This window comes from Xiphophorus hellerii, chromosome 19 (assembly GCF_003331165.1).
Source record: "Xiphophorus hellerii strain 12219 chromosome 19, Xiphophorus_hellerii-4.1, whole genome shotgun sequence".
NCBI lineage: Eukaryota > Metazoa > Chordata > Actinopteri > Cyprinodontiformes > Poeciliidae > Xiphophorus > Xiphophorus hellerii.
The window spans coordinates 5,849,985-5,863,618 of NC_045690.1; the positions used below are offsets into that span (position 1 = coordinate 5,849,985).

General features: G+C 37.4%; 1 protein-coding gene across 7 annotated transcripts in view; it reads left to right on the forward strand.

Annotated features, from left to right (window-relative positions):
• The window catches only part of LOC116709393 (echinoderm microtubule-associated protein-like 1), a 52,397-nt gene extending 42,585 nt beyond the window's left edge, over positions 1-9,812 (forward strand). For all 7 annotated transcript variants that reach the window (XM_032547887.1, XM_032547888.1, XM_032547891.1 and 4 more), the window contains 13 exons: positions 14-109; positions 194-328; positions 800-899; positions 1,452-1,603; positions 3,131-3,256; positions 3,367-3,498; positions 4,220-4,287; positions 4,723-4,811; positions 4,977-5,074; positions 5,162-5,249; positions 6,426-6,521; positions 7,778-7,908; positions 9,023-9,812. In XM_032547887.1, the coding sequence (XP_032403778.1) occupies positions 14-109; positions 194-328; positions 800-899; positions 1,452-1,603; positions 3,131-3,256; positions 3,367-3,498; positions 4,220-4,287; positions 4,723-4,811; positions 4,977-5,074; positions 5,162-5,249; positions 6,426-6,521; positions 7,778-7,908; positions 9,023-9,148 (1,437 nt within the window). In that variant the 3' untranslated portion in view covers positions 9,149-9,812. The remainder of the gene's footprint in view (positions 1-13; positions 110-193; positions 329-799; positions 900-1,451; positions 1,604-3,130; positions 3,257-3,366; positions 3,499-4,219; positions 4,288-4,722; positions 4,812-4,976; positions 5,075-5,161; positions 5,250-6,425; positions 6,522-7,777; positions 7,909-9,022) is intronic.
• Positions 9,813-13,634: the final 3,822 nt, after the last annotated feature.

Consider the following 13,634-nt stretch of genomic DNA (forward strand, 5'->3'; position numbering starts at 1 on the left):
TTTTGGAAATCAGAATGGAGGAAACACACTTTGTGTTGTGGATGACTCCAACGATCACGTCCTGTCTGTGTGGGACTGGCAGAGAGAGGAGAGGCTCGCTGAAGCAAAGGTAGGAGCATCTTCTGGTACAGTGTGTTCTGGTGTTTGTCCTTCTGAACTGGACCTGTTTCATTCTTTTTGTGGGTCTGCTCAGTGCTCCAATGAGTCGGTGTTTGCTGCAGACTTTCACCCGACTGACAGCAACATTGTTGTGACTTGTGGAAAGTCTCATCTCTATTTCTGGACTCTGGAGAAAGGCATGCTGGTCAAAAAGCAGGGGTTGTTTGAGGTAAGAGAAATGTCTAACATTAGGCAAAAAAATGATCAATTTCACTTAGATTTTATCAAAGAAGTATGAGCTTATTTTTATACCCACCCCTCTAACATCTATAGCATCAACTAATAAATTACTATTCACTTTAACTTTGTTTTAATGCCCTTTCTCAGTTAGTATTTTCTATATCCATATCTATAACTACTACAGTGCATTAATAATTGCATGTCATTGACTTTTCAATGAAAAAAAACTTTTTCAGACTTTCAAAATCTTCAAAATTCGATTACTCCAGTAAGGGTTCATTTGAGCATAAGAGGTCGTAGTGGCTGAAAATAAGAGATTCAGTCAAGAATATTTTGGAGAAAACAAATAAAAATGTGTTGAAGTTCAGACCTTGTATATGCGATTTAATGAAAAAAAATCTGTATTATGTAAATTCTTATATAGTGGAAGAAATCAGTGAATTCTTGTGTTGTGCTACAGAAACAGGAGAAGCCCAAGTTCGTTCTGTGTGTGACCTTTGCTGAAAATGGCGACGCTATCACAGGAGACTCTAGTGGAAATATCCTGGTGTGGGGAAAAGGTACGAAGATTTGCAGGGAATTAAAAAACATGCATGAACACTGCAAAAACACAAAATCTTACCAATTATCTTTGTCTAGTTTGTAGTGCAAATAGCTTCATACACTTAAAATAAGATATAACTAACTTACAAGCAACTTTTCAGCAAGATATAGGAGCTTGTATAAAGTAAAGAATTCCTTTATATTGCTGAAAAAATAATTGCAAGTTAGTCTTGTCTTATTTCAAGGCTACTAAAATGTTTGTACAAAAACTAGACAAAAATACAAGGTAAGATTTTGTGTTTTTGCAGTGAATATAAACAAATGTGTGAGCCGGAGTTGAAGGGAATAAAACAATCCAAATGTTTCCAGTCACAAGCTCCAGTGTAGCAGGCAGGAGGTTAAAGTCAGGTCACTTTGAGAATAGATCAAAGCCTGATCTTGTGAGCAGAGATTTAATGAGAAAAGCGATTCACCATCTCCATCTCAGTTTAATCTATTGATCACTGTTCCTGTCTGTCTCCCTGGCTTGAGATCCTGCTCATCTGTCTCTTCCCGTCTCTGTTGTGCAGGCACTAATCGCATCAGCCGCGTCATCCAGGGAGCTCACGAGGGCAGCATCTTCGCAGTGTGCATGCTGAGAAACGGCACCCTAGTGTCCGGAGGGAAGGACCGCAGGCTCATTTCATGGGACAGCAGCTACCAGCAAATCCAAACAGTGGAGGTAAGGAAGGAAAACCCAACATCCTCTTTGAATAATGCAAATAATTTGTCAGTTTAATCATTAGTAATTAGTAATTTAGTGTTTTTTAGCATGAGTCATGATGGTGGAACTCCATAGCATACCAAGGAAGTGCTGCAAGTGCATAACATCAATATTTAAGGCTCATCTTGCTTGTTTTTGTACTTCAAATTCGGTTTCCGGTGTTTCTAAAAACAACGAAACTGCTTTACAAAAAACCACCCAGACATTTTTTGTTAACTTCTTAATGTTTTTGAGTGTCTGAAAAATGAGCCATTTAGACAAAACTTCAAAATGTAACATCACAAATCAGCAGGCACTGTCTCTCACCCAGTAACCCCAATAGAGTTCCGCCCATTACCTAGCAACCACAACGAACCCCAACCCGTTACCTAGCAACCCCAGCAGAGTTCCGCCAACCTGTTTACACTCTGATGGGGTCCCTGTGGAGCACTTTATACATGTACAATGAGATTAAAGCCATCTCTAAAACAGTGCAAACAATGTAAGACATATGTACAATATATGCAGTTATATATTAAATCAGTTAAATTTACATATACACGCATACTCATATAGCCACCATGCATAAAAGCATGCGAGAGTTAAGGGTGTTAATTGCCTTTGGGAAGAAGCTGTTTTTGAGTCTGTTTTTGTTTTGATGCACCTGTAGTGCCTCCCAAGAGATAGAAGAGTCGCTATATCAGTGACAGGACTGCAAACTCAGCAGCAATCAGGAACTTTTTTGAATATCTTGATTAGCGAGAAGATGGGGAATTTATTTTTTTTTACTTTCTTTCATTTTTCACATTTCTTAGCTTCTTGTTTCAGATCAGAAATGAATTAGTCAAACTCAACTATAAAAGGGGATCTATAAGGCAAAATTCACATTTTGCAGATTTTTGTCCTTCCTTTTCAGGCTCTACTGCTTGTAAAAACAGGGCAAGTGTTTAAGAAGAACACCCAGCTATTCTTTCACAATACATGAACGTTTTTTGGTGTTTGGAAAATGAGCCGTTTCAAAAACTTCCAGATTGTTGAATCACGTGTGACAGACACTACGTCGTTACCTAGCAACCCCAGAAGCTCAGCTCCTTTCCCTAGTAACCCAAGTGGAGCTCTTTTCACTCCTGTATGTGTTGTACAATGGCTGCTGGAAAAGATGAGTGTTTTGTTGACTGACACAATTTACATCAGTCCTCCAGATAATATTCACCCCCTTAACAGATTTGAATGCAAAAACAACACACAGTTCTTAAATCATGAAAACCTAATTGACTGTAATTCACCACATTTTCTTAGTTTAAAATTTTATTCAGCCTGATTGTGCTAAAAGATTTAACCAGGTCTGAAGAAATTCAAAAACATTAGAAGAAAATCATTGACATCAATTTTTAAGTCAGGCTGGATATGTATTCAAGGTATTTTAAAACCTTCATTATGAAGAGAGATTGTTTATTTGTCAATGTTTGCTTCCAGGTAAACAACAGCTTTATTTTCATTCTGCAGGTTCTTGAGTTTTTCGGTCCAATCAGAACCATAGCAGAGGGCAGAGGGGAGACCGTCCTCATCGGCACCACCAAGAACTTTGTTCTGCAGGGCAGCTTGGATGGAGAATTCATACCCATTACTCAGGTAAATGTGCTCAGATATCCACCCTCCACTGAAGGAGTTATTTTGTTTTTGTTAGGTACCATATTCACTTGTTATGACTGGGTGAATAATTAATAAAGTCTCCTCTGCAGGGTCACACTGACGAGCTGTGGGGTCTGGCTGTTCATCCCTGGAAACCCCAGTTCCTGACCTGCGGCTATGACAGGCAGGTCTGTCTGTGGGACGCCAGCACTCATCAGCTCATCTGGACCAAAACCTTGGAGGTGAGATTAGTCAACACTGCCCCCTGGGGTCCTTTAGGGGAATTACACAGCATAAACACAGTTCATTAACTACTAATCTAAAATTGTAATATGGAATGAGGATGAAAAACAGTAATACATTATACTGAAACCTCTTTAGAACTGTTTTTTAGAAAAAATAAATCACGAATAGGCCTATTTATTTTCTTTTTTCGTCCCGCTTACTATTCATTTTTGTATTTTATGTGAACTTTAGGCTGCAGGTTGATTTCTTTTTTTTTAACCCCAAGAATTCAGGGTCACCATGAGCAGATTTTTACTTACATAAAGTGGTGAATGTGATGAAAGCTGTACACTGCAAAAACACACAATCTTATCAAGTATTTTGGTCTAGTTTCTACTGCAAATACCTTAGTACATAAAATATACTAACTAGTTTAAAATCAACAATTCTTGAATATTGAGAAGAAGTACTAATTCCACTGGCAGATTATTTCATTTACAAAATAGAAAAATGTATTATGAGAAAAATTATCTGCCAGTGTAACTAGTACTTTTTAACAATATTCAAGAATTGTTGACTTAAAAAAAGCTAGTATATCCTGCTGAAAAATTACTTGTAAGTTAGTTCTCTTATTTCAAGTACAGTTTCAAAGTTTGCACTTTGCTACGTCTCATCACCGATGGAAATATTAGATGGAGAGGAAATCCTAGTTTTCTTTTTTCATTGTTGTTTTCACAGGATACAGCCCAGTCAGCAGGTTTCCACCCATCAGGAGCCGTGGTTGCCGTGGGAACCCAGACTGGCAGGTACAAATGCAAACTGGTCTCTCAATGAGACAAACTGTACAAATAAAGGTAAATAACAATAATACAACAACAAATCTTGCTTGACAATAAATTGTCCCAGAAATCATTGAGATAAACTAAAATACTGTTGTTTTGAGACCATTTCAAGGTAGTATAATGTTAATTGCATAGTAATGCAAGAACACTCACTTTAATTTCTGGCTAACACTAGAAGTGGAAGACATTTTAAATATCCAAAATAAATAAACAAAACACCCAAAACAACAAATAAAATGGATACTGAAGTCTCTGTAAACAAAATTCATTATTCGTCCAGTCTCTGGTTGAAAGACAAACCATGAGCCTGTTTTAATTCATCATAAGATTAATAGTTTTATTACAGAGATAGATTTATGTGACGCTGACAGGAAGCTCAGTGTGTCTCTGATCCTGCAGGTGGCTGGTTCTGGACACGGATTCGAAGGATTTAGTTACGGTTCACACAGACGGGAACGAGCAGCTGTCAGTGATGCGTTACGGCCCAGGTGTGCTGGTTTCTCTGTTTTACCTGCAGCAATATGCTTAACTTGCCTCATTTAGACAAGTAAAAAAAAAAATACAGTTTTTACACTGAGAGGACTTTAAATTGTTTAAACTTATGGGAATAATTTCACATCCTAAACGACGTAACTTTGATCTGTTTTCTCTAGACGGTAACTTCCTGGCTATCGGTTCCCATGACAACTACATTTACATCTACGCCGTGGCAGAAAATGGCAGGAAGTACAGTCGGGTTGGGAAGTGTTCGGTCAGCTCAGTCTCCTTCACACCTCCTTCCTCACCTTCTCCTCTCTGGGTCATTTCTCTAATTTTAATTCCTTTAATCCCTCGCCAGGGTCACTCCAGTTTCATCACCCATTTGGACTGGTCTGTGGACTCCCAGTATCTGGTCTCAAATTCAGGCGACTATGAGATTCTCTACTGTAAGTACGGGCGGTTAAATAAAGCATACTGTAGAGGAGCCAGACTCCTCAGCTGTGACCTTTGAGCTCATTTTTTAAATAACATCACTTACATTCCAGTTGCCAAACGTGTTTCATAATACCAGCATTCCTCAGAGATTTTGGTCCAAACTGTTACAAGGTTCACGTTAAAACAACACAGAATGTTACTGCCGTTATTAAAGGTGACCTATTGTTCTTCATTAAACAGGTTAGGATAAAGCTATGAGTCATAAAAAGCATTTTTATTACATTTTTTCACAATATCGTCCTTATAATGAAATTTTTCTAGCTGTTTTGTGTCTCTGTCACTTTAAATCCAAATAAGCTGCTGGTGGCCACGTCCCCCAAATCCACATTTACACTCAGAAGTAGAAATGGCTGCAAACATATGCATAATTATACAATCCTTCATTTAAAAAACTGAACATCTTAAGTATTTTCGGTGTAGTTTGTAGTTTGAATAACTTAATAGACTTGAAATGAGACAAAACTATATTACAAATAACTTTTCAGCAAGAAATAGGAACTTGTAAGTTAGTTCTGTCTTATTTCAAATGCACTAAGATATTTGCACTACAAATTAGACCAACAATTTTTGGTAAGATTTTCTACACAACCAACAAGAATGAATCAAGTGTTTCATTGTTGACTGAATCGTAAGTTGACAACAAAACACTTGTCTTTTCCAGTGAATTGAGCAGTAAAACCAGCTGACCAAATGGTCTGGAACTCCTTGGGTTGCTGGGTAACGGGGCTGGGCTTCTGGGGTTGCTAGGTAACGGTGCAGTGCCTGTGGAATGTGACTCAACAATCTTTAGGTTTTTGAATCGGCTCATTTCCAGACATGCCAAAAAAACAGCTGGGTCATTTTTTTAAGTCCTTGAGGTGTTTTTAGAACCAGTTGAGACTCAAATGGAAGAAGTACAAAAACTTACAAAATATGGATTTTGTATAATTTGTTCCCTTTAAGAATTGAGAGGAGTTGACTTAATTCATTTCCATACTGAACCAGAAAGATAAAATACGTAAAAAAAACTAAAAAAGAGTTTTAAAAAAAATCTAAATTTTTCACAATTCATACCATTCAAAAACATTGTTGATTGCTGCAGAGTTTGCAGCCCTGTTGCTGATGCAGGACGTCTTTTGTCCCCACAGGGATCCCGTCGGTGTGTAAGCAGGTCGTCAGCGTGGAGACCACCAGAGACATCCAATGGTTCACTAACACCTGCACTCTGGGCTTTCAGGTGTTTGGTAAGACACTGCCGCCTCCTGCTCTCTCACTCGACCCATGTGCATTCACTGGCCACTTTATTAGGTACACATCTCCAGTAGTGGGTTTGGCTGTTCTGTTTTCTAATTCACTTTAATTCTTTATTTTATCACTTCAGCAAAGTGTCTGAAAAGCTTCTGGGAAATTTTGGTCCATCTTGACATTATTATGCCTCCACCACAAGGCTGAATTATTGATAGAAGTCAGGTTGGATGACTGCATTCGTGGTTTTTTTGCACCAAATTCTGACTAAAAGGAGCAGACATGGTTTGTCCTTAAATAAATTTTAAGCTCTTTTACTCATTTTGATTCCCACTTTGTACTTCAGCAAGTCATCTTCATCATCTAGATGACTGGTCTGAGGGTGTCCATGCCTCCTTAGTCAAAGTCTTGAATTCATTTATCTAAAATTAAGGCCATAAAATGTCTTAAATTCATTAGAATTTTTTTAAACTTAGCTTTAAATACATTCATTACAGTTCTTAAATTTTGTCATAGCAGGACTGTTTAATCTTATTTATTATTTTTCTCTGGGACTTTTCTGTCAGGGAAATGTTTGAGTCACACTCAAACATCTTTATTGCATTATGTGAGTCACAGCAGTTGAGGCTACCGCTAATTAGCTGCTAATATATCCTCGCTAGCTAGCTTTTTTTGTATCTATCATGGATAAGTGTACATTTACCTCCGGGAAAAGATATAGAAGCCTCTGCTCCCTCACCACCAGACTCTCCAACAGTTTCATCCATCAGGCTGTGAGGATGCTGAATTCCCTCCCCTCAGCATCAAAGCGGCCAAGAAGATGAAGAAGAAGAAACCCAGAACCTTGCACAACTGCAACCACTTTTTTATCTGTACATCTCTATATGCTTATATATATACATATACATTCTCAGTTGTAAAACTTTTTACGCTATATGTCTAGTTATTGTACATCTATTTATTGATTGTTTAGGATAATTTTAGTTAGACTGTGTCTTTTATTGTTACTCAATGTTAGTAACGCCCCGTCTTGTATCACTGTGGGATAGTGAGAAACGTCATTTCGATTCCCTTGTATGTCTGGACATGTAAGAGGAATTGACAATAAAGCTGATTGATTGATTGATTGATTGATTATCCACTGGATTATGTTGGCTTGCTTTTGATTGGCTGATTTAAATAAAGAGCCAAGTGAATGTTTGTTTTTGTTGAACTTCTGACTGATAAAATGTTTCTGCTGCTCTTTTCTCCTCAGGGTTGTGGCCCGACGGCTCAGACGGCACCGACATCAACGCAGCGTGTGCGTCCTACGACAGGAGCCTCCTGGTTACGGGAGATGATTTCGGGAAGGTCCATCTTTTCTCATACCCATGTTCACAGTTCAGGGTACGAAGCTACACAGGCTACAAACGGTGGCGGTTTGTGATGTGGCTCTCTGCCAAGGGCAGCATAGCATGAAGGGCAACATTAGCACTTTTTTTTTGAGTCAGGTAGAATAACACTGGCTCTGACGTTGGTCTTTAATATTTATCTTCCAAGTCAGACTGGATTAAATTATTTCATGCTTTTATTTGAAAAATCTACCCTCATTTGAACATTAAAAAAAGCCTATGACCAAACAAATCAATAGAAATAAGATCAAAGTTTTTTAAAGTGACATATTATACTTCCTTGAACAAGTCCTGACAGGACTGCAGGTGACACAAAACATGTTCATTAATTTTTTTTCACAAAATTATTCTTAAATAATGAGATTTTAGTCTCATTTTGAGTTCCTTTCAGATTGAGATGTTTTAGAGCGTCCTGTCACTTTAAATCCAAATCATCTGCTGCTGGCCATGCCCCCAATTCAACGTTTCCACTCACGTGAAAATGGCTGCAAGCGGATGAATTACACGAGATAAATATTTTAATTCAGCCGCATCGAGTGGTTCGTGCAACAAGTATACAACCGTACATCTTTAAAAAGCGGAAGTGGCGCCTCCTGTACAACCAACAAGTAAGCAGCAAGTGGTTTCTGGATGGTAAGTCAACAACAAAACACTTGTTTTTTCCAGCAGCCATTGTACAGTGCATACAGCAGTAAAGCCAGCTGACCAAATGTGCTGCAGCTTAACTTGGGTTGCTAGGTAACCGATGGAATTCCACTGGAGTTGCTAGATAATGGACGGAATTCCACTGGTTTTGCTAGGTAACGGGGCACCGCCCCTTGACTATGACTTAACGGCTCATTTTACTGACACTAACAAACAATAACAGCTGGGTTTTTTCGTTTGAACGGTTGAGCTGATTTTAGAGACCAAAATGGAAGAATAAAAAACGTACAAAATGTGAATTTTACCTTTAACAATGATCGTCATAGATTGGGGTAGAAGCTGTATTTAGTTATTTATGGAGGCAGGAGAGCATTACAGAACCGCCACTGGCTACCAATGTGACCATTTCCTTTTGTTTTATTCAGAATTGTATGAAGAAATGTGTTTGTTTTTATCCCTTCCAGGCTCCAGGCCATGTTTACCGGGGCCACAGCAGCCACGTGACAAATGTGAGCTTCCTTCATGACGACAGCTACCTGGTGTCGACCGGCGGGAAGGATATGAGCGTCCTGCAGTGGAGGATAGTCTGAACAGCCGAACCGAACAGAACTGCACTAAAATGAACCAAACTAAAAAAAACAAAAGACTCCAAATAAGAAGTGGATGTGAGTGATCGGAAGTGGTTGAAATGCAGAACTTTTCCTTTTTTCTGTTTTTTTTTTTAGTCACACTACATGAACAAAACAAACGGTCCAACAGAATCAAAGGCTCCGACTTTCTGACTGCACTTCCTCAGCGTGGATGTCCCGGTTCTGCTCTCAGGATGTTTGTTCGCTGCCAGACAGAACCGAATGGAGCCGGAGAGCCAAAAAAGCCTGAAATGTTGGGATTGTTATTGTTACTCTTGAAACTTTTATTTTGTATTTAACAACTCAGGAAAGCACTAATGAAGCAAGACTCTTTCCCACTGAACATATCAGGAAGAACTTCTGGCAACGACTTGCAAAAGTATTGAACTTTTCCACATGACAACCACAAACTTTGATGTTTTTTACTTAATTTTTATGAAACAGACTAACACAAAGTCGTGCATAATTATGAAATCGCTGAAACGTTTAATCATGATAAATACATTATTTATTAATTATAAGTATAATTTAGTACTCAGTTAATCATTAATTGCTGTTTGCTGAAAAAATTATGTATTCAAAGCTGTAATTAAGACAAAATTGTGCAAAAGATAAATAAGTTTCGCATACATGAAAAAAAGCCCCTATATTGGGTTAAAACTTTTTTAAAGCACGTTTTGCGATCTAATTATAATTTATATAATCTAAAAATAATCAACAGATTAACTGCACTTCCACATGTTAGGATTTTATTTAATTTTTTTAGCTACAGATTCATTCTTTGCAATCATGTTACTGCATTTTAGCCAATAAAATTTTCATTTTCTTACTTAAAAAATCAACTTAAATTACTTATGTATTTCTAATACTGCATAAAAAGGCCTACATGTAAAATATGCAGAATTTCCCAGTGTTTTTATCCAATTAATCAATTCATCTTCAGAATAATTGATAGATTAATTGATAACTAAAATAATCATCTAATAATATTTACAGAAAAAAAATCTGAATGTTTTTGCTTTTATTTGAAGATAGCTCAAACTCAGTCACATTAAATGTAAAATAACAGATGTTCAAGTATTGCCACAAATTTTCATTTAGATTAAAGTCTGGACTTTGACTAGGTCATTCTGACACATGAGTTTGATGTAAACGACTGTATTGCCTTTAGCAGGTTTTTTCCCAGTATTGGCCTTTTTTATTTCCATCCATCCTTCCATGGCATTATGCTGCCACCGCCGTGTTTTACCACAGGAATGATATGTTAGTTTGTTTCTACATTTAAATTTATTCATGCTAATTGGAAACATTCTGTTTAGATTTTTATTTGTAAAAAAATACCTTTGGCTTTACATTTAGGCACTTTTTGTTGGTCTATCACATAAAATTCCTGAAAAAACATAAAAGTTTGATGATGTAAAGTGATTCAATGTGAAAAAGTTTAAGATGTATCAGTGACATCATCACAATATAACAAATCAGGTTTCAGCCAATTGGACTGAATGAAGGATTTTCTGCATCATAGTCTAAACATATTTGACCAACACTGCAAAAACACAAAATGTTAAGAAATATTTTTGGTCCAGTTTCTAGTCCAAATATCTGAGGACACATGAAATGAGGAAAAACTAACTCATAAGTAACTTTTCAGCAGGGAGCTTGTTTTAAGTCAATAATTCCTTAATATTGATGAAAAATAACTAGTTCCACTGGCAGATTATTTCACTTTTAATTTGGGGAATGTGTCTTGTTATAAGTGAAATAATTTTCATCAGCATTAAAGGATTGTTTACTTAAAACAAAGTCATATATTGTGCTGCAGTTACTTTTATTTTAAGTTATTTTTTTAATTTCAAGTGTGTTAAGATATTTTCACTAGAAATTGGATGGTAAGATTTTGTGTTTTTGCAGTGTTCAAGCTGAAAAGGAAACAATTTTTTATTTTTTTATTGATTTTAATCCAAATCTCCCTCTGCCAGTCATTTCTCCTTGAGGTTTTCTCCTTTTGTTGTCTTGAGTGGGTGAATCTATACCAAGAGCCATGGCATGGTTCTGTGGAAAACCTGAGTGGATATTTGAAACAGTTTTAGCTCTTTCTTTTTTTTTTGATGAAATGTTGTATGTGTCTTTTTTCAAACAAAAAGAGGAGCATCAAAAACAAGCAAATATAGTTTTTTTGTTGTTGTTTTTTGGCTTCTAAGGTTTGCTCCTGCAGAGGAAGGAAGAGACCGTTGCACTGTAATCGCCTGACTTTTTGCACCGACACTGAACTGAACCCTTTTCCTCTTTAATGCACTTCTTCCGCCTGGCAAACACTGCAGGTTTCTGACTGCTCAGCGTTACATGAAACAATCTCTGCTCCTTCAGTCTCAGTCAGGTTTCTGCTTCACGTCAGAGCCAAACTTTATCGGGACGGAGTTGAGTGGATTTTAGTGTGAGCCTCTCTGCTGGTGTGTGTGACTGATGGCTGGAGCTTCGTTCTCAGTAAAATCTTTTAACTTCCTCCAGATGGATGTAACAGAACCTGTTTTACCACATAACACCTGAAGCTGCAGTTTTATTCCTATTAAATACCTAACATCTGACTGAAAACAAATGAAACTTGAAAATGTCTTCATGTTGTCTTTTTATTTCCACATGATCAAAATAACAACGAAAAAACAGTATTTATCATGAAAATGGAGAAAAATAATTTTGGGTTTCCCCCAACTGGTAAAAATGTTTTTTTTATCAAATCTTTTGTTTTGTTTCTTTTTTTTGCTTTTTTAAATTTTATTTTATGGAGTTGTCATATATTCCCTTTTGTCCAGTTTAGTTGAACTTGAGCCCAGAAACAAAATAAGTTGACTGCAAAAACACAAAATGTTTCCAAGTATTTTGTCTATTTCTACTGCAAATATCTTACTACACTGGAAATAAGACAAAACTAACTAATAAGTAACTTTTCAGCGAGATACAGGAGCTTGTTCAAGTCAATAATTCTTTAACATTTATATAAAAAGTCATTGGCAGATTATATAACTTATAACAATAAATTTCCCCTATAATATAAGGAAACAATCTGCATGTGGAACAAATTATTTTTCATCAGTATTAAATAATTTACTTAAACTCAGATTTTCTCTTAAAAGTTAGTATAGTAATTATAAACTAGACCAAATTACTTGATAATTTTTTTGTATTTGTATAATTTAATCAAACCCACAGTAATAATGTGTGTAAAGGTTTTAATTTAATTTAAATGTTTAATTTATTTAAGGGTTTTCAATAATACACTGCAAAAAAGCAAAATATTACCATTTATTTTTGGCAAATATCCTAGTACACTTGAAATAAGACACAACTAGCAAATAGCTTTTCATCAAGAAATAGGAGCTTAATTTAAATAATTAATTCCTTAATATTGATGCAAAAATACTAATTCCACTGGCAAAATGTTGTATCTTTAACGTATAAAAACACATTTTCCCCATGTTATAAGTGAAATAATCTGCAAGTGAAACTCTTACTTTTTTTAAACAAGATTGAGGCATTAATTATTTAAATTACGCTCTCATATCTTCATTGTAATTTCATTTTGTAAGATATTTGCACTAGAAACTAGACCAAAAATACTTCATAAGAGTTTGTGTTCCTACAGCTTGATGTTAATTTGTGTTCTTTTGTTTTGTATTTTACAATCATTGTTGCTTTTGAAGACAAAGACCAGACTCCTGTTAATTGGCGACACCCAGTGGAGTCCCGCTCCCACCTTTTGGGAACCACTGGGAGGCGGAGGGGGCTTGGTTCAATGCTCGCCTTGGCCGCTGGGGGGCAGTCTTGAGTCGCTCCTGTTCCTTCTCCTTCTTCGCCCACCGTGTTAGCAATCCACGAAATCTGCTTCCCCGGCGCACCGCGACCAGAAACAAAACACTCCGGATGGGGAGGAAATGCTCCACGAAGGAGACCGAGCCGCACCGGCGCTGTTGACCGAGCGTCTCTGAGCCGAACATGGGCCTGAGGAGCCGCCAGCGAACCGCCGGAGCTCCGCTGAGACAGCGCAACACAAAGCGCATGGAGGCGCGCGCTCTGGTTTAGCGTCTGCGGATCATTTCAACGGTTGTTTTTTTTCCCTCTCTCTCTCTTCTCTCTATTACTGACGCTGCTTGGACGCGGGAGGGCTGTTTTTATTTTTAGTTTTTCTTCACATTTATCAAGACGGATCTGACGCTCATCACTGCATCACCAACGGCTGGATAAAGGAGAAGAAGACGAAGGAGGAGGAGGAAAATGAGGTACGCTGCTACCGTTGCTGCGGCTCCATGCGCTCCGTTTGACGCGTCATGCCAGATGCTCTGCCCTCTTCCTTCCCTCTCGCATATGTCTGAAAATCACTGCAGCAGCTTCGGCTCATTCAGCAGCTCGGTTCGGCCACCTCCCCCCCCCCCTCCTATTTCATGTTATTATT